General features: G+C 46.1%; 1 protein-coding gene across 4 annotated transcripts in view; it reads right to left on the bottom strand.

Moving 5' to 3' along the window:
• The window catches only part of DNMT3A (DNA methyltransferase 3 alpha), a 229,665-nt gene that overhangs the window by 127,841 nt on the left and 78,306 nt on the right, over positions 1-23,518 (bottom strand). For all 4 annotated transcript variants that reach the window (XM_067470891.1, XM_067470997.1, XM_067470943.1 and 1 more), the window contains exons 4-5: positions 15,360-15,651; positions 223-269 (exon numbers count right to left, since the gene is read on the bottom strand). In XM_067470891.1, coding sequence (XP_067326992.1) covers positions 223-269; positions 15,360-15,651 — 339 coding nt within the window. The remainder of the gene's footprint in view (positions 1-222; positions 270-15,359; positions 15,652-23,518) is intronic.

The following is a 23,518-nucleotide window of genomic DNA, read 5'->3' as shown; positions in this document are numbered from 1 at the left end:
CCCTACAAGTGATCCTACGAGACATTGCAAAAGTTTTCACCTTTTCAGAGGCCAACTGTATGATTTGAGGCCAAAAACACTCCTGCCAAATGGGCAAAATTAAACAATTTTGGTGAGAATTGTTGGGGAGGGTCTCTATAGACCACCCCTTGCTTTGAAATGAGTGGGGAGAGGGTATGGGAGACCACCAGGGAAAGGGGCCAATGGGGGAAGGGTACTTACCTCCATTTTCAAGGAGTTGTAGTGGTTCTCCTCCTTTTCTTCTTTACCTGAAAAACAAAGGAAGACCAGACTGAGCTCCAGGACCCACCAAGTCCAATCAGATGTGGTCTCTACACTCAAGAACATTCAAGTGGCGCACTCATGGGCATAGCAAGGGCTACCTGCCCGAGACCCCCAAACACCTGCTGAGGAAGGGACACCTCCATTTGCTGATAGCTTTTAAATGAACTGTAACAGAAGTCCGTGTTGTGGCACAGCTGATTGAAACTCAGCTGCATTAAAATCACTACTAACCAAAAGGTCATGAATTCAAAGCCAGCCCAGGTTGGAGTAAGCTCCCAACCATTTGTCTAGCTTGCTGTTGACCTTTGCAGCCTGAAAGAAAGTTGCATCTGTCAAGTAGGAAATTTAGGTACCACTTATATGGGAAGGCTAATTTAACTAATTTATGATGCCATAAAACTCTCCAACAGCATGCAAAAGAATGAGGAAACACTCCATTGGTGTCACAAGTGGACAGTGAAGCAACAGCTCCCCCAGTGGCCGGAATTTGAGCATACCCTCAGAAGCTGGAATGTGCTGTCACGCGCTGGGTCTGTGAAAGAGTCTGTAGACAGGACGTGTTTTCTGAATGCCCAACGGGACGCCAGGGGTGCCTCGGCTGAGAGGTCTTTCGGATTTCCCCACACAAAGTTCTTTAGAAAGTTCAACCAAGTTTTTATTGTTGCTTAAATCTTCAATAAATCAAACAAATACTTCAATTTATTTATTTATTTATTATTTACTTCAGTCACCCCGGGGGGGGGGGGGACGACGACTCAGGGTGGCTTACAAACAAAGGCACAATTTGATGCCTGAATCAATTAAACAAGCAGTACATAAAACAATTTAAACAATTAACAGGTTAAAACATTCATACATAATAAAATAGCAAAACAATCTCATGCTCAGTGTTCAGAGTTCCGTATTTCCATTCCATTCCATTCGCCCACGTATATCGTCAGATCTTCCCTTAACTGCCAGAATGTCCAAAAGCTTGGTCCCATATCCAGGTCTTCAGTATTTTCCTGAACGCCAAAAGGGAAGTCGCTGATCTAATCTCCCCGGGGAGTGAGTTCCACAGGTGAGGGGCCACCACTGAGAAGGCCCTGCTCCTCGTCCCCGCCAACCTCACTTGTGATAGTGGCGGGGTCGAGAGCAGGGCCTCCCCAGACGATCTTAAATTTCGAGATGGGATGTAGAGGGAGATCCGTTCGGACAAATACACTGGGCCGGAACCGTATAGGGTTTTGTAGGTCAAAACCAGCACCTTGAATTGTGCTTGGAATTGGATCGGCAGCCAGTGGAGCTGATGTAGCAGGGGGGTGGTGTGCTCCCTGTACGCTGCTCCAGTGAGCAATCTGGCTGCCTCTCGCTGGACTAGTTGAAGTTTCCGAGCAGTCTTCAAAGGCAACCCCACGTAGAGTGCGTTGCAGTAATCCAACTGAGACGTAACAAGAGTGTGGACCACCGTGGCCAGATCTGACTTCAAGGAATCAACTGGTGGCTTGCTTAAATCTTGTCCACAAGGGACAGGCAACTTTCTTCATAAACTTTCTTCCTTCTACAAGGGAAATCCTTGACTCCTCCCTGGGCAATCTGGCTTAAGCTCTGCTGGCATGGACCCCTACACCCTGTCCCAACTGCGTTATGGCTGCCACGAGTGGTCCTTACCAAACAGAGTCCTTTAGTAGATTTCCAAGAGGAAAGAAGGCTTTCAATTCCCAGCAAAGGCTGGCTGTAGAGTTGTGGAACTAAATTCCCCAACAAAGGCTATGCTGTAGTTCTCTGTAGAGCTGTGGGACTGGATCCCCCCAGCAAAGCTGTAAAGGACGAAGCTTTGTACAGGTGGAACTTACTCACGTCCTGTACGAAAGGCTTCTCTGTGTGAACTGAACTAGAGATCCCCTTTTTCCCTCCTTAACCCAGAAAACTAAGGAACAGAATGATAATTGATGGGTCATTGGCCCTATGATTGCAAACCAAGGGAAGCCACCTTATTGCAATATGTATGGAACTTTGCAATACATGGAAACACTCAAGAGAAAGGAAAAGAAGTTGGAGCTCCTGGTACAGCCGTACCAGCACATGAAAAGTTAAATAGCCTCTGAGTGTCTCTCTCTATATGTTGTGTCTATGGCATTGAATGTATTGTCGAAGGCTTTCATGGCTGGAATCACTAGGTTCTTGTGGGTTTTTTCGGGCTATATGGCCATGTTCTAGAGGCATTTTCTCCTGACGTTTCGCCTGCATCTATGGCAAGCATCCTCAGAGGTAGTGAGGTCTGTGGGAATTAGGACAATGGGTTTATATATCTGTGGAATGACTGGGGTGGGGCAAAGAGCTCTTCTCTGCTGGAGCTGGGTGTGAATGTTTCAACTGACCACCTTCATTAGCATTTGAAGGCCTGGCTGAGCCTGGGGGAATCTTTTTATGGCATTGAATGTTTGCCATGTATATGTGCATTGTGATCCTCCCTGAGTCCCTTGTGGGGTGAGAAGGGTGGAATATAAATACTGCAAATAAATAAATAAGTCTAGTATTTTATAGTCATTTTTGACTGCTTTTAATTTAATGATAACTTTCATTTTCTATAAGAGAGCATTCAAATCACCCCTGACAGATGGACATCCAGCCTCTGTTTAAAAGCTTCCAAAGAAGGAGCCTCCACCACACTCCAGGGCAGAGAGTTCCACTGCTGAACGGCTCTCACAGTCAGGAAGTTCTTCCTAATGTTCAGATGGATGTTTTAATGATATTGTGAGCCGCCTTGGGGTCTGCTGGAGAAAGGCGGCATAGAAATAAGTAATAATAATAATAATAATAATAATAATAATAATAATAATGTATTGTCGAAGGCTTTCATGGCCGGAATCACTGGGTTGTTGTAGGTTTTTTTAGGCTATATGGCCATGGTCTAGAGGCATTCCCTCCTGACGTTTCGCCTGCATCTATGGCAAGCATCCTCAGAGGTAGTGAGGTCTGTTGGAACTAGGAAAAGGGTTTATATATCTGTGGAAGGACCGGGGTGGGACAAAGGACTCTTGTCTGTTGGAGCTAGGTGTGAATGTTTCAACTAATCACCTTGATTAGCACTTCCAGGCCATCAAATGCTAATCAAGGTCGTCCAGTGGTTTTTGAGCTACTCCCAGATTGTGGCAACCGTGGCCCACAATGGGACCAAAGCCAGATCTTGTGTGTGTGTTGTGCCTTTGGGCTGTCTCTGGGTATGAGGCAACCCCATGAGTCCTTCTGGGGTTTCTTAGACAAGGAGAGAGTGTTTGAGGACCGGGACATCCGCAGGGATACCAAGGTGCTTGTTTATAAAGCTATTGTCCTCCCAACCCTGCTATACGCCTGCGAAAAGTGGACTGTCTACAGACGTCACATGCAACTCCTGGGACGATTCCTGCCTCCGAAAAATCCTGCAAATCTCTCAGGAAGACAGAAAGGCAAATGTCAGTGTGCTGGAAGACACTGACAACATTGACACTGAAATACAACACCGCCTGAGTTCTGGGAGTGCAGTATTCTTCCAAATGAAGCACAGAGTGATTGAGGACCGAAACATCTGTAGGGTGCTTGTTTATAAAGCCATTGCCTCCCAACCCTGCTATACGCCTGTGAAATGTGGACTGTCTACAGACGTCACATGCAACTCCTGGAATGATTCCATCAGCGCTGCCTCCGGAAAATCCTGCAAATCTCTTGAGAAGACAGGCGGGGAAACATCAGCGTGCTGGAAGAAGCAAAAACCACCAGCATTGAAGCCATGGTCCTCCACCATCAACTCCCTTGGACCGGCCACATTGTCCGGATGCCCGACCACCGTCTCCCAAAGCAGTTGCTCTACTCCGAACTCAAGAATGGAAAACGGAATGTTGTTGGGCAGGAAAAGAGATTGAAAGATGGGCTCAAAGCCAACCTTAAAAACTCTGGCATAGACACTGAGAACTGGGAAGCCTTGGCTCTTGAACGCTCCAGTTGGAGGTCAGCTGTGACCAGCAGTGCTGCAGAATTTGAAGAGGCAGGAATGGAGGGTGAAAGAGAGAAACGAGCCAAAGAGGAAGGCGCATCAAGCCAGCTCCGACCGAGACCGCCTCACACCTGGAAACTTATGCCCTCACTGCGGGAGAAGATGCAGATCAAGAATAGGGCTCCACAGCCACCTATGAACCCACCCCCAGGTCACCGAACTTGGAGGACCATCATCCTCGGACTACGAGGGATCACCTAAGTCAAGTCAAAGTAAGAGTAAAGTGTTTTTTCTGTTCATTTCTACTCTTGTCTATGTGTCTTGTGCATGGGACGTGGCTAAGATCCGCTTGCTGTGCAACATAGAGCTCCCCGAGCCCCCTCAATGCGACTTGCCCCTTCTCCTCCCTCCTTCCTTTGCTTGAGCGCTTCCCTCTCTGCCTGCTGGCGGCAGCCCCTTCCCACCCAACGAAGGGAGAGGAACTCTTGGCCCAAATTCAGCGAGTGAGAGAGTGAGTGAGTGCAAGACCACCGCCCCCTCCTTCCATTCCCTTCCCTTCTCTTCGGCACCACCCGGCGCCCCGCCAGCAGGAAACCTAAGCTCCCTGGGAACGGAGCCTGGCCGCTCGGCTCCTCTCTGCCCCACCAAGGAAAATTCCTCCCAGTCCCACCCAGAGGGAGGAAGGGGCTTGTGGGGAGGGGGCAAGGCGGGAGGGTGAACGGAGATGGCATCACAGCCACTCAGGGGAGGATACCTTCATCCCAAAGGACTGAAATGCAGCTCCATTTGGACACAAATATACAGGGAAGGTTGCCTTTCTGAGAAGGAAGCAGGGATGGTTCTCCCAGGAACGGGATTTTAGGTTCCACCAGAACTTGGGAAGTCCCTTTGATGACAACGGTTCCCCTTCCAAGGCTGTTGGAAGCCAAGCATTCTTTGCTAGGCTTGGGCGATCCAGTTCATTAATTTCGTAATTTGTTATTAATTCGTATTTAAATTAGCTTACGATCCAATATCGAACCATGCAGGAATAGTGTGAGGAGTAATTAAGAATCAAAACAATTTTTCCAATTTTCGTAATTATTTCGTAATCATTTTCGTATGTCTGGTGCAAGTTTTACAATCTCGCATTTATCCCACTTCCGGTCCCTTTGCTCTGCTGCTTCCCTCCTCTTTCCTCATGCTTCTTCTTGCCTCACTCTAATATACAAAACTATAATATAATATATAATATAATAATATATTATATTATATTATTATAATACTATTATATTATAGTATTGTATATATTATATTATATTATTATATATTTTATTACTATATTATTATATTATATTATAATTGTATAATATAATATAATAATAATATAATATAATATAATAATATTATAATAATATAATATAATGTATTATATTATAATATAATAATATAATATATTATTATAATATAATATAATATAACATAATAATATAATATAATATATATAATATAATAATATATAATATAATAATATACAATAATATAATATAATAATATATAATATAATAATATACAATAATATAATATAATAATATTATAATATAATATACAACAATATAATATAATATAATATAATATAATATAATATAATATAATATAATATAGTTGTTGTTTGTTTTATCCCACCAACAGTCAACAACAGAGGGAGGGGGAAGCTTCAGAAGTTCCCCCTGTCCCATTTGGAGGTTTTTTTTAGCATATTGCGCAATTGCGTCTGCCATTAACGAATTGATTCGTAATTTACGAAATTTTGAAATTTTGAAATCTTAAATTTCGGAAGTCCTCAGAATTTTGAAACGCTAGCGCACCCTAGAAACGAAACGAGTTTAGAACCAATTTTTTTCTTGATCGCCCAAGCCTATTCTTTGCAACATTTCTGGCCACCTCAAAACTACACTGACCTCCAAGGAAATCTTCCCTGGCACAAGTTTTTATTTAGAAGAGGGGGAGCCTGATCCTCCACCCCGAAGCCACCAAGCAAGGGTCCTTTTGGTGCTCAGCCAGGCTTCAGGCACACACCCCACGCTAGCCTTCCCATCTGCCTTCTCCTTGGCACAATGCCCCTTCCTGCTCCCACGTCATTCTCTCTCTTGCAGAGACATGGCCAGCAACCAAAGCCACGAAAGTCTTGGGCTGGTGGCCAAGTGGGACTGGGACCCCTTAGGAGACCCTTTCACATATTTATACGCGGCTCCTCCCGTCTCCTCTCACCCTTCTCTTCTGCAGGCTGGACAGCCTTGTTTTTTAAGACACACCTCAGAGGGAGTCATGGTCTCCCTCGGAGACCATGGGCCAAAACTCACAAAATGAAGTTCAACAGTGACAAATGCAAGATACTCCACTTTGGCAGGAAAAACGAAATGCAAAGAGACAGAATGGGGGACAATGCCTGGCTCGAGAGCAGGACGTGTGAAAAAGATCTTGGAGTCCTCGTGGACAACAAGTTAAACATGAGCCAACAATGTGATGTGGCGGCAAAAAAAGCCAATGGGATTTTGGCCTGCATCAAGAGGAGCATAGTGTCTAGATCTAAGGAAGTAATGCTCCCCATGCTCTATTCCGCTTTGGTTAGACCACACCTGGAATATTGTGTCCAATTCTGGGCACCACAATTCAAGAGAGATATTGACAAGCTGGAATGTGTCCAGAGGAGAGCGACTAAAATGATAAAAGGTCTGGAGAACAAGCCCTATGAGGAGCGGCTTAAGGAGCTGGGCATGTTTAGCCTGAAGAAGAGAAGGCTGAGAGGAGACATGATAGCCATGTATAAATATGTGAGAGGAAGCCACAGGGAGGAGGAGGGAGCAAGCTTCCTTTCTGCTTCCCTGGAGACTAGGACGTGGACCAATGGCTTCAAACTACAAGAGAGGAGATTCCATCTGAACATGAGGAAGAACTTCCTGACTGTGAGAGCCGTTCAGCAGTGGAACTCTCTGCCCCAGAGTGTGGTGGAGGCTCCTTCTTTGGAAGCTTTTAAGCAGAGGCTGGATGGCCATCTGTCAGGGGTGATTTGAATGCAATATTCCTGCTTCTTGGCAGAATGGGGTTGGACTGGATGGCCCAGGAGGTCTCTTCCAACTCTTTGATTCTAGGATTCTATCTCCAATCGTTTGACCCTCTGAGTCTCCCTCTCCCTCTGGACTCTAAACTGGAAGGAGTCCAGAGGGAGAGGAAGACTCAGAGGGTCAAACATCTGGAGATCATGAATAATCCCTGTGAGGGAAACCATGACTCCCTCTGAGGTGTGTCTTAAAGTCAGTATCTCTTTTGAAGTTTAAAGTCAGTATCTCTTTTGAACTGTTGGCACAGAATTGGACACAGTCTTATTCCAGGTAAAGAGGTTTGTGTTGGAGCTCAGCCTGTGATTGTGTTTCAGGATCAGGATGCTTTGGATGTGGGGAGTGATGTCAATCAGTTTCAAGATGGCAATGGTTTGGTCAATGAGACTGATGCAGAGAATGACCTGGAGACCACTGTTCAAAGTGTAGTTTCCCATGAGAATGTCCCTGAAGGGTGTGAGGGTGATGGTGTACTCCTTGAATTGCTACCAGAGAGTTCCCAGGATTTGGGGCTTGAAAACAACTCAGCATCCGCAGAATCATAGAATCAAAGAGTTGAAAGAGACCTCCTGGGCCATCCAGTCCAACCCCCTGCCAAGAAGCAGAAATATTGCAATCAAATCACCCCCGACAGATGGCCATCCAGCCTCTGTTTCAAAGCTTCCAAAGAAGGAGCCTCCTCCACACTCCGGGGCAGAGAGTTCCACTGCTGAACGGCTCTCACAGTCAGGAAGTTCTTCCTCATGTTCAGATGGAATCTCCTTTCTTGTAGTTTGAAGTTAATGAGCAAATAGATAGACGGCAGGAGATTAGTCAAAACAGGCAGGCCGAACAGTGCCTTCGGCGTTCTGCCAGGCTCTGACAGAAAAAGATAAGGGAGTCTCAATTAAAGCGAAACCAATTTCTGAGGGCGTGGAATAGCTTAACGAGGGGATAAAAGTTCCAAGTATGGGAAATGTAGCCAGATGAAGCATCGTTTAGAACAGGGGTCCTCAAACTGTTTAAACAAAGGGCCAGGTCACGGTCCCTCAAACTGTTGGAGGGCCGGATTATGATTTGAAAAAAGCATGAATGAATTCCTATGCACACTGCACAGATCTTATTTGTAGTGCAAAAAAACCCACTTTAAAATAATACAATAATTAAAATAAAGAAGAATCATAACAAATATAAACTTATTAGTCTTTCAATGGGAAGTGTGGACCTGCTTTGGGCTGATGAGTTAGGATTGTTGTTATTGTATGCTTTCAAGTCATAGAATCATAGAACCCTAGAGTTGGAAGAGACCTGGTGGGCCATCCAATCCAACCCCTTTCTGCCAAGAAGCAGGAAAATCTCATTCAAAGCACCCCAGACAGATGGCCACCCAGCCTCCAGGGCAGAGAGGAGGGTGGGTAGTGGAGGCTCCTTCTTTGGACTTCGTTTCAGACTTAGGTTGACCTTGGAGGGCCATATCCGGCCCCCAGACCTTAGTTTGAGGACCCCTGGTTTAGAATCAAGTTAAGTTCTTGTCCTTGTTTCATGGAAACCTTGCTTGGAAGATTCATGCTTAAGTATTTCTTATTTCGTGATGTTGATTTCCTGTATTTTATGATTGCATACTCATGCCTTAGTAAAGAGTAGAGACATCAGACTGGCAACAAAGATCCGCCTAGTCAAAGCCATGGTATTTCCTGTAGTAACCTACGGATGTGAGAGCTGGACCTTAGGGAAGGCTGAGCGAAGGAAGAGAGATGCTTTTGAGCTGTGGTGTTGGAGGAAAGTTCTGAGAGTGCCTTGGACTGCGAGAAGATCCAACCAGTCCATCCTCCAGGAAATAAAGCCCGGCTGCTCATTGGAGGGAAGGAGACTAGAGGGAAAGTTGAAGTACTTTGGTCACATCATGAGGAGACAGGAAAGCCTAGAGAAGGGAATGATGCTGCGGAAAGTGGAAGGCAAAAGGAAGAGGGGCCGACCAAGGGCAAGATGGATGGATGGCATCCTTGAAGTGACTGGACTGACCTTGAGGGAGCTGGGGGTGGTAACGGCCGACAGGGAGCTCTGGCGTGGGCTGGTCCATGAGGTCACGAAGAGTCGGAGACGACTGAACGAATGAACAACAACAACATACTCATGCCTTGGATTAATGTTTTCGATAAATGCTGCTCAGGCAGTGTTGCATTTCGGTGTCAATGTTGACTTTTGTGGAGAGGTGATTTCCAAGGTAACGGAAATGGTCCATGTTTTCTAATGTTCCACCATTAAGCTGTATTCCTGGCATTGGAGAGGGGCGACATCCACGGCACTCCCTGCTTGTAACTCTATCCAAGAAAGAGATAAGGCGAGTCTGGCATTACTTATTTTTGGGGAATCCATGCTCACTTTGAGTGATCACAGCATTCCTTTCTAAGGGATTGCCAGCTGCCTCCTCCATGATCTACTCTAGCAACATCCACTTTTCAGGCCCTTCTACTTCAAAGAACCCATGAAATCATGACCGGAGGACTGTTCCAGGGGTAAACGAATGGGGTCGACACAGCCTCGCTTTCAAGAGTCCAAAAAGAGATGGGCAACATCACAGCGAATCCCTCTGGACACAGCCCAAACGGGGAAGAGCAGCCCTATGGCATTACAAGACTCATAGAATCCTAGAATCCTAGAGTTGGAAGAGACCTGATGGGCCATCCAGTCCAACCCCATTCTGCCAAGAAGCAGGAATATTGCATTCAAATCACCCTTGACAGATGGCCATCCAGCCTCTGCTTAAAAGCTTCCAAAGAAGGAGCCTCCACCACACTCCGGGGCAGAGAGTTCCACTGCTGAACGGCTCTCACAGTCAGGAAGTTCTTCCTCATGTTCAGATGGAATCTCCTCTCTTGTAGTTTGAAGCCATTGTTCCGCGTCCTAGTCTCCAAGGAAGCAGAAAACAAGCTTGCTCCCTCCTCCCTGTGGCTTCCTCTCACATATTTATACATGGCTATCATATCCCCCCTCAGCCTTCTCTTCCTCAGGCTAAACATGCCCAGTTCCTTAAGCCACTCCTCATAGGGCTTGTTCTCCAGACCCTTGATCATTTTAGTCGCCCTCCTCTGGACACATTCCAGCTTGTCAATATCTCTCTTGAATTGTGGTGCCCAGAATTGGACACAGTATTCCAAATGTGGTCTAACCAAAGCAGAATAGAGGGGTAGCATTACTTCCTTAGATCTAGACACTAGGCTCCTCTTGATGCAGGCCAAAATCCCATTGGCTTTTTTTGCTGCCACATCACATTCCTGGCTCATGTTTAACTTGTTGTCCACGAGGACTCCAAGATCTTTTTCACACGGACTGCTCTCGAGCCAGGCGTCCCCCATTCTGTATCTTTGCATTTCATTTTTTCTGCCTAAGTGGAGTATCTTGCATTTGTCCCTGTTGAACTTCATTTTGTTAATTTTGGCCCTTCATCTCTCTAATCTGTCAAGATCCCTTTGAATCCTGCTCCTGTCCTCTGGAGTATTGGCTCTCCCTCCCAATTTGGTGTCGTCTGCAAACTTGATGATCCTGCCTTCTAACCCTTCATCTCAGTCATGAATGAAGATCCTGAGCAGGACCGGGCCCAGGACGGAACCCTGCATCTACCCAGCTTGTAACTCTATTCAAGAAAGAGATAAGGTGAGTCTGGCATGACTTGTTTTTGGGGGATCCATGCTGACTTTGAGTGATCACAGCATTCCTTTCTAAGGGATTGCCAGCTGCCTCCTCCATGATCTACTCCAGGATCTTCAACATCCACTTTTCAGGCCCTTCTACTTCAAAGAACCCATGAAATCATGACCGGAGGACTGTTTCAGGGGTAAACAAATGGGGTCGACACAGCCTCGCTTTCAAGAGTCCAAAAAGGGATGGGCAACATCACAGTGAATCCCTCTGGACACAGCCAAAATGGGGAAGAGCAGCCCTATGGCATTACGAGAGTCTTGGTTTGTGTGTCTTTTGCAAAGCGGGCAATGCCAGCAGTGCTTAGGGGTGCGTGGAATAGGACACTGTTTGTCCTCAGTTGCACACAAAGCTCCCTTGGAATCCTGGGATGCCACACACGCAGTGCCAGCCAGAGGCTGGAGAGGTTATTTTTAATGTTCCTTCCTAGACATTTCTGCTGCCCCGACTTCCTTTGGCTATCCTTTTTTAAGCCACTGCATCTATTTATACACCCGCTGACTTTGTAAACAGAGCCTTGAGCAAAAGCCCGAAATGCCCAAAACTGCAGAGGGAGGAGAGGGTCTGTGGCGCATGCCCAAGAAATGGCCAATGAGCCACAGCACAGGCCAGCTGTGGCTTTCCCACACAAGAGGTCCCACAAAATCTTTGGATTCCAACAGAAAGTATGGGGTGCAGAACCATTTTAACTTAACTGCTGCTAAAAGTTTTGTATCTTCTAAATTGTATTATTTTGCTCAAATGTGATCTCATAGAAACCTAGAGTTGGATGAGACTTCATGAGCCATCCAGTCCAACCCCATTCTGCCAAGAAGCAGGAAAATTGCCTTCAAAGCACCCTTGACAGATGGCCATCCAGCCTCTGCTTCAAAGCCTCCAAAGAAGGAGCCTCCACCACACTCCAGAGCAGAGAGTTCCACTGCTGAACAGCTCTCACACTCAGGAAGTTCTTTCTTTCTCACAGCAGGGAGAAAAACAGGCAGGGACATCTAATCACCTTTCAAGAAGAGTTTGCTCCAGGCACAGTCAGCCCATTGTATGCTAATCAAGGTGGTCAGTTGAAACATTCACACCTAGCCCAACTTACAAAAGCCTTTTGTCTCACCCTGGTCATTCCACAGATATATAAACCCCCTTTTTTCCCAGCTCCAGCAGACCTCACGTCTGAGGATGCTTGCCATAGATGCAGGCGAAACGTCAGGAGAAATGCCTCTAGAACATGGCCATATAGCCCAAAAAAAACCCACAAGAACTGAGTTCTTTCTCATGTTCAGGTAGAATCTCCTTTCTTGCTGTTTGAAGCCATTGCTCCATAGAATCATAGAATCAAAGAGTTGGAAGAGACCTCCTGGGCCATCCAGTCCAAACCCATTCTGCCAAGAAGCAGGAAAATCACCTTCAAAGCACCCCCGACAGATGGCCATACAGCCTCTGCTTCAAAGCCTCCAAAGAAGGAGCCTCCACCACACTCCAGAGCAGAGAGTTCCACTGCTGAACAGCTCTCACAGTCAGGAAGTTCTTCCTCATGTTCAGATGGAATCTCCTTTCTTGTAGTTTGAAGCCATGGCTCCCTTCCTAGTCTCCAGGGAAGCAGAAAGGAAGCTTGCTCCCTCCTCCCTAGGACTTCCCCTCCCATATTTATACATGGCTATCATGTCTCCTCTCAGCCTTCTCTTCTTCAGGCTAAACATGCCCAGCTCTTTAAGCCGCTCCTCATAGGGCTTGTTCTCCAGACCCTTGATCCGCTCCCTCCTCCCTTTGACTTCCCTCACATATTTATACATGGCCCTTATCATGTCTCCTCTCAGCCTTCTCTTCTTCAGGCTAAACATGCCCAGCTCTTTAAGCCGCTCCTCATAGGGCTTGTTCTCCAGATCCTTCATCCTTTTAGTCACCATCCTTAGAGTCAGTTGTGGTGCCCAGAATTGGATACAGTATTCCAGATGTGGTCTGCTTTAATAAGATCTGCTTTAATATGAAAATTAATTCTATTTTAAAGGAGCCCCCCCCCCATTGGTGCAGCGGGTTAAACCGCTGAACTGCTAAACTTGCTAACCAAAAGGTCATAGCTTCGAATCCAGGGAAAGGGTTGAGCTCCCGCTGTTAGCTCCAGCTCCTGCCAACCTAACATGCAAATGTGAGTAGGTACCACTCTGGCGGGAAGGTAACAGCGCTCCATGCAGTCATGCTGGCCACATGATCTTGGAGGTGTCTACGGACAACGCCGGCTCTTCAGCTTAGAAATGGAGATGAGCACCCGAGTCCCAGAGTCGGACACGACTGGACTTCATGTCAGGGAAAAACCTTTACCATTACCCTAAATTCTATTTTAACAATTATGCAAAAGGTAACCCAGGCATGGGCAAACTTTGGCCCTCCAGGTGTTTTGGATTTCAAGTCCCACAATTCCTAACAGCCTACTGGAGTTGGAGTCCAGAACCTCTGGAGGGCCCAAGTTTGCCCATGCGTCTTCAGGGGGAGTGTAACCCCAGGCTGTAACCCTATCGACTGTTCGGCCTTTCGACTGACCAGGAGGACCTCTGTCTTGTCTGGATTCAATTTCAATCCAGTGTATTATTATAATATTTGTATTATTCACTAGCTGTACCCGCCACGCATTGCTGTGGCCAACCTTCCCTCCCTCTTTCTCTCCTCCCTTCCCTCTTTCCTTCCTTTCCTCTTTTTCTTTCCCTATCTCTCATCTTTCTTCCATCTCTACCTGTTTCTTTCCTCCCTTTCTTTGCTCTTTGGTTACATCCTTCCTTCCTTCCTTCCTTCCTTACTTACTTACTTACTTATCTTTCATTCCTTCTCTCCTTCCATCCTTCCCTATCTTTCGTTCCTTCTCTCCTTCCTTCCTTCCTTCCTTACTTACTTACTTATCTTTCGTTCCTTCTCTCCTTCCTTCCTTCCCTATCTTTCGTTCCTTCTCTCCTTCCTTCCCTCTCTTTTTTCTTTTACTTTTTTATTTCCTTCTCTCCTTCCTTGCTTCTCTATCTTTCTTTCTTTCCTTTTTTCCCTGCCTCCTTCCTTCCTTCCCTCTTTCCCTCCTTCTCTCGTTACTTCTTGACTGTCCCTTCCATTTAATATTGTATTTATATCATACATAGAAAGAAGGAAAGGAAGAAGGAAGGATGGAGGGACAGGAAGTAAGGAAGGAAAAAGGAAGGGAGGGAGAGAAAGAAGGGAAGGAAGGAAAAGAAAGAAGGAGGGACAGGAATGGAGGGAGGGAGGAGAAGGAAGGAAGGAAGGAAGGAGGGAAAGAAAGGAGGGGGTGAAGAAAGGAGGGAGGGAAATGAGGGGGAATGAAATGAAGAAAGGAAAAGAAGGAGGAAAGGGAAGGAGGAAGGAAAAGAAGGAAAGGAAAAAGGAAGGAGGGACAGGAAGGAAGGGAGGGAGGGAAGGAAGGAAAAGAAAGAAGGAGGGACAGGAAGGGAGGGAGGAAGAAGAAGGAAGGAAGGAAGGAAGGAAGGAAGGAAGGAAAGGAGGGGTGAAGAAAGGAGGGAGGGAAGGAAATGATGGGGAATGAAATGAAGAAAGGGAAAGAAGGAGGGGAGGGAGGGAGGAAGGAAAAGAAGGAAAGGAAAAAGGAAGGAGGGACAGGAAGGAAGGAAGGAAAAAGGAAGGGAGGGAGGGAAAGAAGGGAAGGAAGGAAAAGAAAGAAGGAGGGACAGGAAGGAAGGAAGGAAGGAAGGAAGGAAGGAAGGAAGGAAGGAAGGAAGGAGAAGGAAGGAAGGAAGGAAGGAAGGAAGGAAGGAAGGGGGGAAAGAAAGGAGGGGGTGAAGAAAGGAGGGAGGGAAGGAAATGAAGGGGAATGAAATGAAGAAAGGGAAAGAAGGAGGAAAGGGAGGGAGGGAGGGAGGAAAAGAAGGAAAGGCAAAAGGAAGGAGGGACAGGAAGGAAGGAAGGAAAAAGGAAGGGAGGGAGGGAAAGAAGAGAAGGAAGGAAAAGAAAGAAGGAGGGACAGGAAGGGAAGGAGGGAGGAAGGAAGGAGAAGGAAGGAAGGAAGGAAGGAAGGAAGGAAGGAAGGAAGGAAGGAAGGAAGGAGGGAAAGAAAGGAGGGGGTAAAGAAAGGAGGGAGGAAAGGAAATGAAGGGGAAGGAAATGAAGAAAGGGAAAGAAGGAGGAAAGGGAGGGAGGAAAAGAAGAAAAGGAAAAAGGAAGGAGATAACTTGGGGACTGTCTGTACTTCCTTCCAAAATGAAATTAACCCCAAATGGGGCGTTGGGGGCGTTATGGGCAGCCATGTCCAAATGCCAGGTTGCTTCCATTTTGCAAGAGGTTGACTCAACCCTACACACGCACCCCATTCCATCCCATCCCATCCCCGGCGCTTCCGGGCTCACCTTCTGAGGCAGGGGCCTCGGGGCTGTCCTTGGGGGTGCAGCAGCGGCCATTTTCCAGGGCCCGCCCGGTCTCCCTCTCCGGAAGAGCGCTGGGCTCGCTCTCACTCCTTGGACGGCCCTTGGGCTCTGCGGTGGTGGTAGCGGCAGTGGTGGCCTTCTCAGGGCTGCCCGCCTCCACGTCTCCATTGGGCACCTGCTCCATGGGGCTGCTGCTGCTGTTGCTGTGGTGGGCGGGGGCCGGGGGGCACTTGGGGGCTGAAGCTGTGTCTTTGGGCGCTTCGCTGCTTTCCGCCTGAGAGAAGGAAGAAAGGAGAGGGAGGGAGGAGTGGGGAAAGAAGAAGACCCTTCAATAAGTGGAACCATCCAGATCTCAGCAAATGTGGTGGTTAAGGAAGTTATGGGCATCTTCAAGACAAAAAAGAGCAACAATATAAATCTATATATATACATGAACCAATGTAGTATTTCCTAACTTCCTAAGTAATATTTCCTAACTTCCTAAGTAATATTTCCTAACTTCCTAAGTAATAATTCCTAACTTCCTAAGTAATAATTCCTAACTTCCTAAGTAATATTTCCTAACTTCCTAAGTAATAATTCCTAACTTCCTAAGTAATATTTCCTAACTTCCTAAGTAATAATTCCTAACTTCCTAAGTAATATTTCCTAACTTCCTAAGTAATATTTCCTAACTTCCTAAGTCCAAAACACCTAGAGGGCTGAAGTTTTCCCATGCCTGCTCATGTCATGCAGTCCTTACAAAGTTCTGGAGAGCCTTATTTTGCATAGAATTATGGAAAAAATAGACCCCTGTCTGATCCCACAGCAAGCTGGCTTCAGGAAAGGCAAAAGCTGCACATTGCAAGTGCTGAACCTGACTCAGCACATAGAAGATGGCTTTGAAAGGCAGCAGATCACAGGAGCAGCTTATGATACCATAAACCACTGCCTCCTCCTGAGAAAATTGTATAATATCACAAAGGACTACCATCTCACTTGCCTCATAGGAAACCTGCTACAAAACAGGAGCTTTTTTGTTGAGTTCCAGGGCCAGAGAAGCAGACGGCGGAAACAGAAGAACGGCCTGCCTCAGGGGAGCGTGCTTGCTCCATCCATGTTCAACATCTACACAAATGACCAGCCACTGCCAGAAGGGACAGAGAGTTTCATCTATGCTGATGATCGTGCCATCACTGCTCAAGCAGGGAGCTTTGAGATGGTTGAACGGAAGCTCTCCGAAGCTCTAGGTGCCCTTACTGCCTATTACAGGGGAAACCAGCATGATCCCTCATCCATCTAAAACACAGACATGTGCTTTTCACCTAGGTGAACTATAAATCCCAGTAACTACAACTCCCAAATGTCAAGATCTATTTCCCCCAAACTCCATCTGTGTTCATATTTGGGCATATTGAGTATTTGTGCCAAGTTTGGTCCAGATCCATCATTGTTAGAGTCCACAGTGCTCTCTAGATGTAGGTGAACTACAACTCCCAAACACAAGGTCAATGCCCATCAAACCCTTCCAGTTTTTTCCGTTGGTCAGGGGAGTCCTGTGTGCCAAGTTTCGTTCAATTCCATCGTTGGTGGAGTTCAGGATGCTATTTGATTATAGGTGAACTATAAATCCCAGCAACTACAACTCCCAAATATCAAGGTCTATTTTCCCCAAACTCCATCTGTGTTTATATTTGGGCATATTGAGTATTCGTGCCAAGTTTGGTCCAGATTCCTCATTGTTTGAGTCCACAGTGCTCTCTGGATGTAGGTGAACTACAACTCCCAAACTCAAGGTCAATGCCCACCAATACCCATGTTGGTCATGGGAGTCCTTTGTGCCAAGTTTGATTCAATTCCATCATTGGTGGAGTTCAGAATGTTCTTGGATTATAGGTGAACTATAAATCCCAGCAACTACAACTCCCAAATGACAAAATCATATTTTGAGTGATGGTCACTCCTTGTGTTGAGAGACGTTTTGTTGCCAAATTTGGTGTGATTTCATTAATTGGTTCTTTTGTTTTTAAGGTACTCATTATGCACAGAGCATTTTTAGATATATAGATTAGATAGATAGATAGATAGATAGATAGATAGATAGATGATAGATAGATATAGAATGGTAGAATGGTAGAATGATAGAATGATAGATAGATAGATAGATAGATGATAGATAGATAGATAGATAGATAGATAGATAGATAGATGATAGATAGATATAGAATGATAGATAGATAGATAGATAGAATGATAGATAGATAGATAGATAGATAGATAGATAGATAGATAGACAGACAGATAGATATAGATATTATTAGAGCTAAACTAAGGAGTCTTAAAGGGCCCACGACATTTTTCCCTCCCTATTCCTTTTTGGCAAATCAAAGCATTTGTCCCTGAGCCTTGTAGCAACAGGCTGGCTCCCTTGACTCACACAACACAACCCAGTTGCTGACACCCTTACACACTTTAATACGCCGTTTCCAATATTGTATTCCAACTCTGGATTCAAAGAAGTGGGATGAAATCTATTAAAGCTCAATAAAAAACGAATGAGTCTTGCTCCTGCTTCCTTTGCCTCGAATGAAGTGTGAGAAATTGCCCTTTACGGGGAAGCAGTTTCAAAGCCTCTATAAAACCCAAGCAATGTTGTCTTTGGCAAGGCAGGAGAGAATTTGGGGGAGGCATTTAGGCAAATGGGGAATTCATCACAGGGTGACAGAGCCCCCCTTTCATGGCTCAACAACAGCAACAACCGTCTGTGTGGCACCTTGAAGGGCACCAAACGGATCATAGAATCAAAGAGCTGGAAGAGACCTCCTGGGCCATCCAGTCCAACCCCATTCTGCCAAGAAGCAGGAATATTGCATTCAAATCACCCCTGACAGATGGCCATCCAGCCTCTGTTTCAAAGCTTCCAAAGAAGGAGCCTCCACCACACTCCGGGGCAGAGAGTTCCACTGCTGAACGGCTCTCACAGTCAGGAAGTTCTTCCTCATGTTCAGTTGGAATCTCCTCTCTTGTAGTTTGAAGCCATCCTTCCATTGTTCCCTAGTCTCCAGGGAAGCAGAAAGGAAGCTTGCTCCCTCCTCCTCCCTGTGGCTTCCTCTCACATATTGATACATGGCTATCATATCTCCTCTTAGCCTTCTCTTCTTCAGGCTAAACATGCCCAGCTCCTTAAGCCGCTCCTCATAGGGCTTGTTCTCCAGACCCTTGATCATTTTAGTCGCCCTCCTCTGGACACATTCCAGCTTGTCAATACCTCTCTTGAATTGTGGTGCCCAGAATTGGACACAATATTCCAGGTGTGGTCTAACTAAAGTGGAATAGAGCATGGGGAGCATGACTTCCCTAGATCTAGACACTAGGCTCCTGTTGATGCAGGCCAAAATCCCACTGGCTTTTTTTGCCGCCACATCATGTTTAACTTGTTGTCCACGAGGACTCCAATATCTTTTTCACACGTCCTGCTCTCAAGCCAGTCCTCATCGTTCCCCATTCTGTATCTTTGCATTTCCTTTTTTCTTCTTAAGTGGAGTCTCTTGCATTTGTCCCTGTTGAACTTCATTTTGTTAGTTTTGGCCCATCATCTCTCTCATCTGTTCAGATCGTTTTGAATCCTGCTTCTGTCCTCTGGAGTTGTGCCGTTACGCCCAGACGCTTTAAAATAAAACGTTGACGTGCTGCTATCTATGTCTGGGCGAAACTGCTGGGTTCTTTCTTTAGGCAGATTGAGCTTTCTTGAATAACTGAGTCCACTTCAAGTTTGAAACATCAAACACGGTATTTATTCCCCTTCCTCCCCACAAGGACTCCAAGATCTTTTTCACATGTCCTGCTCTCGAGCCAGGCCTCATTGTCCCCCATTCTGTATCTTTGCATTTCGTTTTTTCTGCCTAAGTGGAGTCTCTTGCATTTGCCTTTGCCTCTGTTTATGTACTGTCTGTCTTTGTTAATTGTATAACGGCATTGAATGTTTGCCGTATTATGTGTGTCCTGTAATTAGTCCTGAGTCCTCTCAGGGAGATACAACAACAACAACAACAAAACTTTATTTATATACCGCTCTATCTCCCCACGGGGACTCAGAGCGATTTCCATGTTTGTGGAACAAGTTCCAATGAATCACCTGAGCAAGGGTGTTGTGCCTCTGCTTGTAGTCTGTCCGCGATCTTCTTGCAGCAGCTGAGGATGGGAAGTATTGTTTCACCTGCTTCCTTGCAGAGTCTACATTTGGGATCTGTCGTTGACTTTCCAATTCTGGCTCTGATGGCCTTGGTTCAAATGGCTTGTTCTTGGGCCGCCAGAATCAGGCCCTCCTTTGTCTCCTTTTTCCGAGTCCCATTTGTGAGCCACAGCCATGTTTTTTCTTTGTCAATTTGGCTCTCAATTTTTCTCAGGAATTGTCCATGGAGAGAGAGCCTTCTTTCGCCAGTTTTCGCTTCCGCTCTGGATTGTATTTTTACGGTATTCACTCTTTGTCTTTTGCACTTTAAGTAGTAGTAGTAGTAGTAGTAGTAGTTGTAGTTGTAGTTGTAGTAGTTGTAGTTGTTGTTATTATTATTAGTGCACTTCCTCACCAGATTTTCCTAATCCCCAAGGTATTTCAGTATTTCTGCTGCAATCATTCCCAAAGCAGTCAAGTTGATAATTTCCACAAAGAGGAAAGAAAAGGTCAATGACGTCACAGATTTCCCCACATTTAAAGGCTTCTTGTGAAAATTAAGTGTGCTTGTTTATGACTTCCTTTTCTCATGCAATCTCACCCCCACATGCTGCACAGAAGGCACATTGTTTTCTGAACAAATGTTGGCTTTTGCATGAGAAGCAAAGGGTTACAAATGAATTTTTTAATCAGTATCTCACAATGTGAACAAGCATCAAAAATGCATGAGAACTCTCACAACCTCGTCAGGCGGAGAGCCAACTTTTGCAACGATTCCTCCTTGCATGTCGGAATGAAATAAGCAAAGACCTTGATGTGGCCAGCCTTGTCAATAAGGCTACTTGAATGGAGTGGTGGCCAGGAGGGCCACTGCCATGGAGTTGTTTCTGCCCAGTCTCAAATAATATGCTCCTGGCACCTTTACGGGTTGCAGATTGCTCAGTCAAAGCACGACTCCAGCATCCAGAACTCTCCTCCTTGGAATCTGGAATGAGCCCAGTCTATAAAAATGGTTGAGACACCACCGATGGTCCAAAATAGAGGTGTCAGAACACAACCTGCAACTAGGCGACATGACCAGGCATGGCCTTGCCTTCATAGAATCATAGAATCATAGAGTTGGAAGAGACCTCATGGGCCATCCAGTCCAACTCCATTCTGCCAAGAAGCAGGAATATTGCATTCAAATCACCCCTGACAGATGGCTATCCAGCCTCTGTTTCAAAGCTTCCAAAGAAGGAGCCTCCACCACACTCCGGGGCAGAGAGTTCCACTGCTGAACGGCTCTCACAGCCAGGAAGTTCTTCCTCATGTTCAGATGGAATCTCCTCTCTTGTAGTTTGAAACCATTGTTCCATTGTGTCCAAGTCTCCAAGGAAGCAGAAAACAAGCTTGCTCCCTCCTCCTCCCTGTGGCTTCCTCTCACATATTTATACATGGCTATCATGTCTCCTCTCAGCCTTCTCTTCTTCAGGCTAAACATGCCCAGCTCCTTAAGCTGCTCCTCATAGGGCTTGTTCTCCAGACCCTTGATCCTTTGAGTCGCCCTCCTCTGGACACATTTCAGCTTGTCAATATCTCTCTTCAATTGTGGTGCCCAGAATTGGACACAATATTCCAGGTAAAGGGGTCTAACCAAAGCAGAATAGAGGGGTAGCATTACTTCCTTAGATCTGGACACTAGGCTCCTCTTGATGCAGGCCAAAATCCCATTGGGTTTTTGCCGCCACATCACATTGTTGGCTCATGTTTAACTTGTTGTCCACGAGGACTCCAAGATCTTTTTCACACGTACTTCTCTCGAGCCAGGCATTGTCCCCCATTCTGTATCTTTGCATTTTGTTTTTCCTGCTAAAGTGGAGTATCTTGCATTTGTCACTGTTGAACTTCATTTTGTTAGTTTTGGCCCTTCATCTCTCTAATCTGTGGAGATCGTTTTGAGTCCTGCTCCTGTCCTCTGGAGTCTTGGCTCTCCCTCCCAATTTGGTGTCGTCTGCAAACGTGATGATCCTGCCTTCTAGCCCTTCATCTAAGTCGTTAATAAAGATGTTGAATAGGACCGGGCCCAGGACGGAACCCTGCTTGTGGCACTCCACTCGTCACTTCTTTCCAAGATGAAGAGGAAGCATTAGTGAGCACCCTCTGGGTTCGTCCACTTAACCAATTACAGATCCACCTCACCGTAGTTTTGCCTCGCCCACATTGGACTCGTTTCCTTGCCAGAAGGTCATGGGGGACCTTGTCAAAGAAGGCCTTACTGAAATCCAGACACGCCACATCCACGGCATCATTCCCCGCACCTACCCAGCTTGTAACTCTATCGAAAAAAGAGATCAGATGAGTCTGGCATGACTTGTTTTTGATAAATCCATGTTGACTATTAGCGATGACCTCATTTGTTTCTAAGTGTTTGCAGACTGCTTCCTTAACAATCTTTTCCAGAATCTTGCCCGGTATCAACATGAGGCTGACCGGACATTGGTCATTGTTTGGGTCGTCCTTTTTTCCCTTCTTGAATATTGGGACCACATTGGCCCTCCTCCAATCTGCTGGAACTTCTCCCGTTCTCCAAGAACTCTCAAAGATGGTTGCCAATGGTTCCGAAATGACTTCCGCTGGAAAGTCCAACACATCGGAAGGGCAGCAAGTCGGGGAGGGCAGCCCGGTGCAGCAGAACAGGTGAAGGCAACGGCTGCTTTGCCAGATACTCTGCGGATGTATTTATGACTCTGTCGCTCTCCGGGCAACTCACAACAAACAAGCACAGAACAATTTAAAGGCAGCATCCCTATCCCTGAAACGCAGCTGTAATAGCGAAATGAAGGACCAAGAACAGCATATACATCAAACTTATGTCATCTCACAGTTTAAAACGGAAAGGCCTCCATGGTACATACTGACTTTTGGATAGATTAATCTCTACAATACCGCATCGTGCTTTCTAGGGCCTCTTCATTCGTCCTTCTTGAACTTTTCTTGATGGGAACAGGGAGGGGAAGACAAGGCAGTTGGTCTTACAGACCCAATGCCTAGCTGCAGTTTGCCTTCCTTCCAGAGCTCTTGTTCCGGTTGTGTTACTCTAAAGGTTATGGGTTGGCAAGGGCATGCCACGGGCCAAAAAAGGGACCCCTGACCCACAGGAAACCTTGGGTTTAAGGGGGGGGGGTGCACAATCTTAAACTGGGCAGCTGCATGGTGAGGCCTGAGAAAAGACACATTAAAGGACCCACACTTTCCTCTTTCTCCCTCTCCAAAGGACACTTTTGGCACCTTCAGTCCCCAATCAGCCATTTGCTCCCTCCTTGTTAAAGCGTACACCTGCCATGGGGTCAATAATGGCCATTTGGTGGTCGGCAGGGAGCCAAGGGGCAACACCAAATGGCCCTCGACCCCATTGGAGGTCCCCCTCGGCCCTCACTTTCAAAGAGGCGCATGGACTCATACCAGGAGGCAGATGATCTCTGCCCATTATTACCTCTGACCTATAACCAGCCACCCAAGCATTGCTGCAAGGACTCCATGCACCAAAAGCAAAAGCACAGCCGATGAAGGGAAAAGAAATGGGATTGCACCTTTTCCAGGCATGGGCAAACTTCAGCCCTCTCTCCAGGTGTTTAGGACTTAGAAAATGCCTAGCAAAGAATATATTCTGGTTAAACAAAACTGCAAGAAATGAGATAGGAAGATGAAACTTTACATTTCTTCCACATACTCTCCACTGATATCAACACACTTCTTACATCGGGTATTCCAAGTTCCGTAAGCCTTGCAAAAAGAAGGATTGTGGTTGAGCCTCAAACCAGTCATCCGTAGCAGCCATGGCATCAGAAACGGTGTGAAATTTGGTACCCTTGAGGTGTTTCTTCAGTTTGGAAACAGATGATAGTTGGAGGGAGCTGGATCTGGTGAATAAGGTGGGTGGTCAACCAGGTGGAAGCCTAGCTCCACCAGTTCTTCCTTCTTGAATCATAGAATCATAGAATCAAAGAGT

Source organism: Anolis sagrei, chromosome 1 (assembly GCF_037176765.1).
Source record: "Anolis sagrei isolate rAnoSag1 chromosome 1, rAnoSag1.mat, whole genome shotgun sequence".
NCBI lineage: Eukaryota > Metazoa > Chordata > Lepidosauria > Squamata > Dactyloidae > Anolis > Anolis sagrei.
Note: the sequence above shows the minus strand (reverse complement) of the source record. Positions and strands in the feature narration are given on the sequence as shown.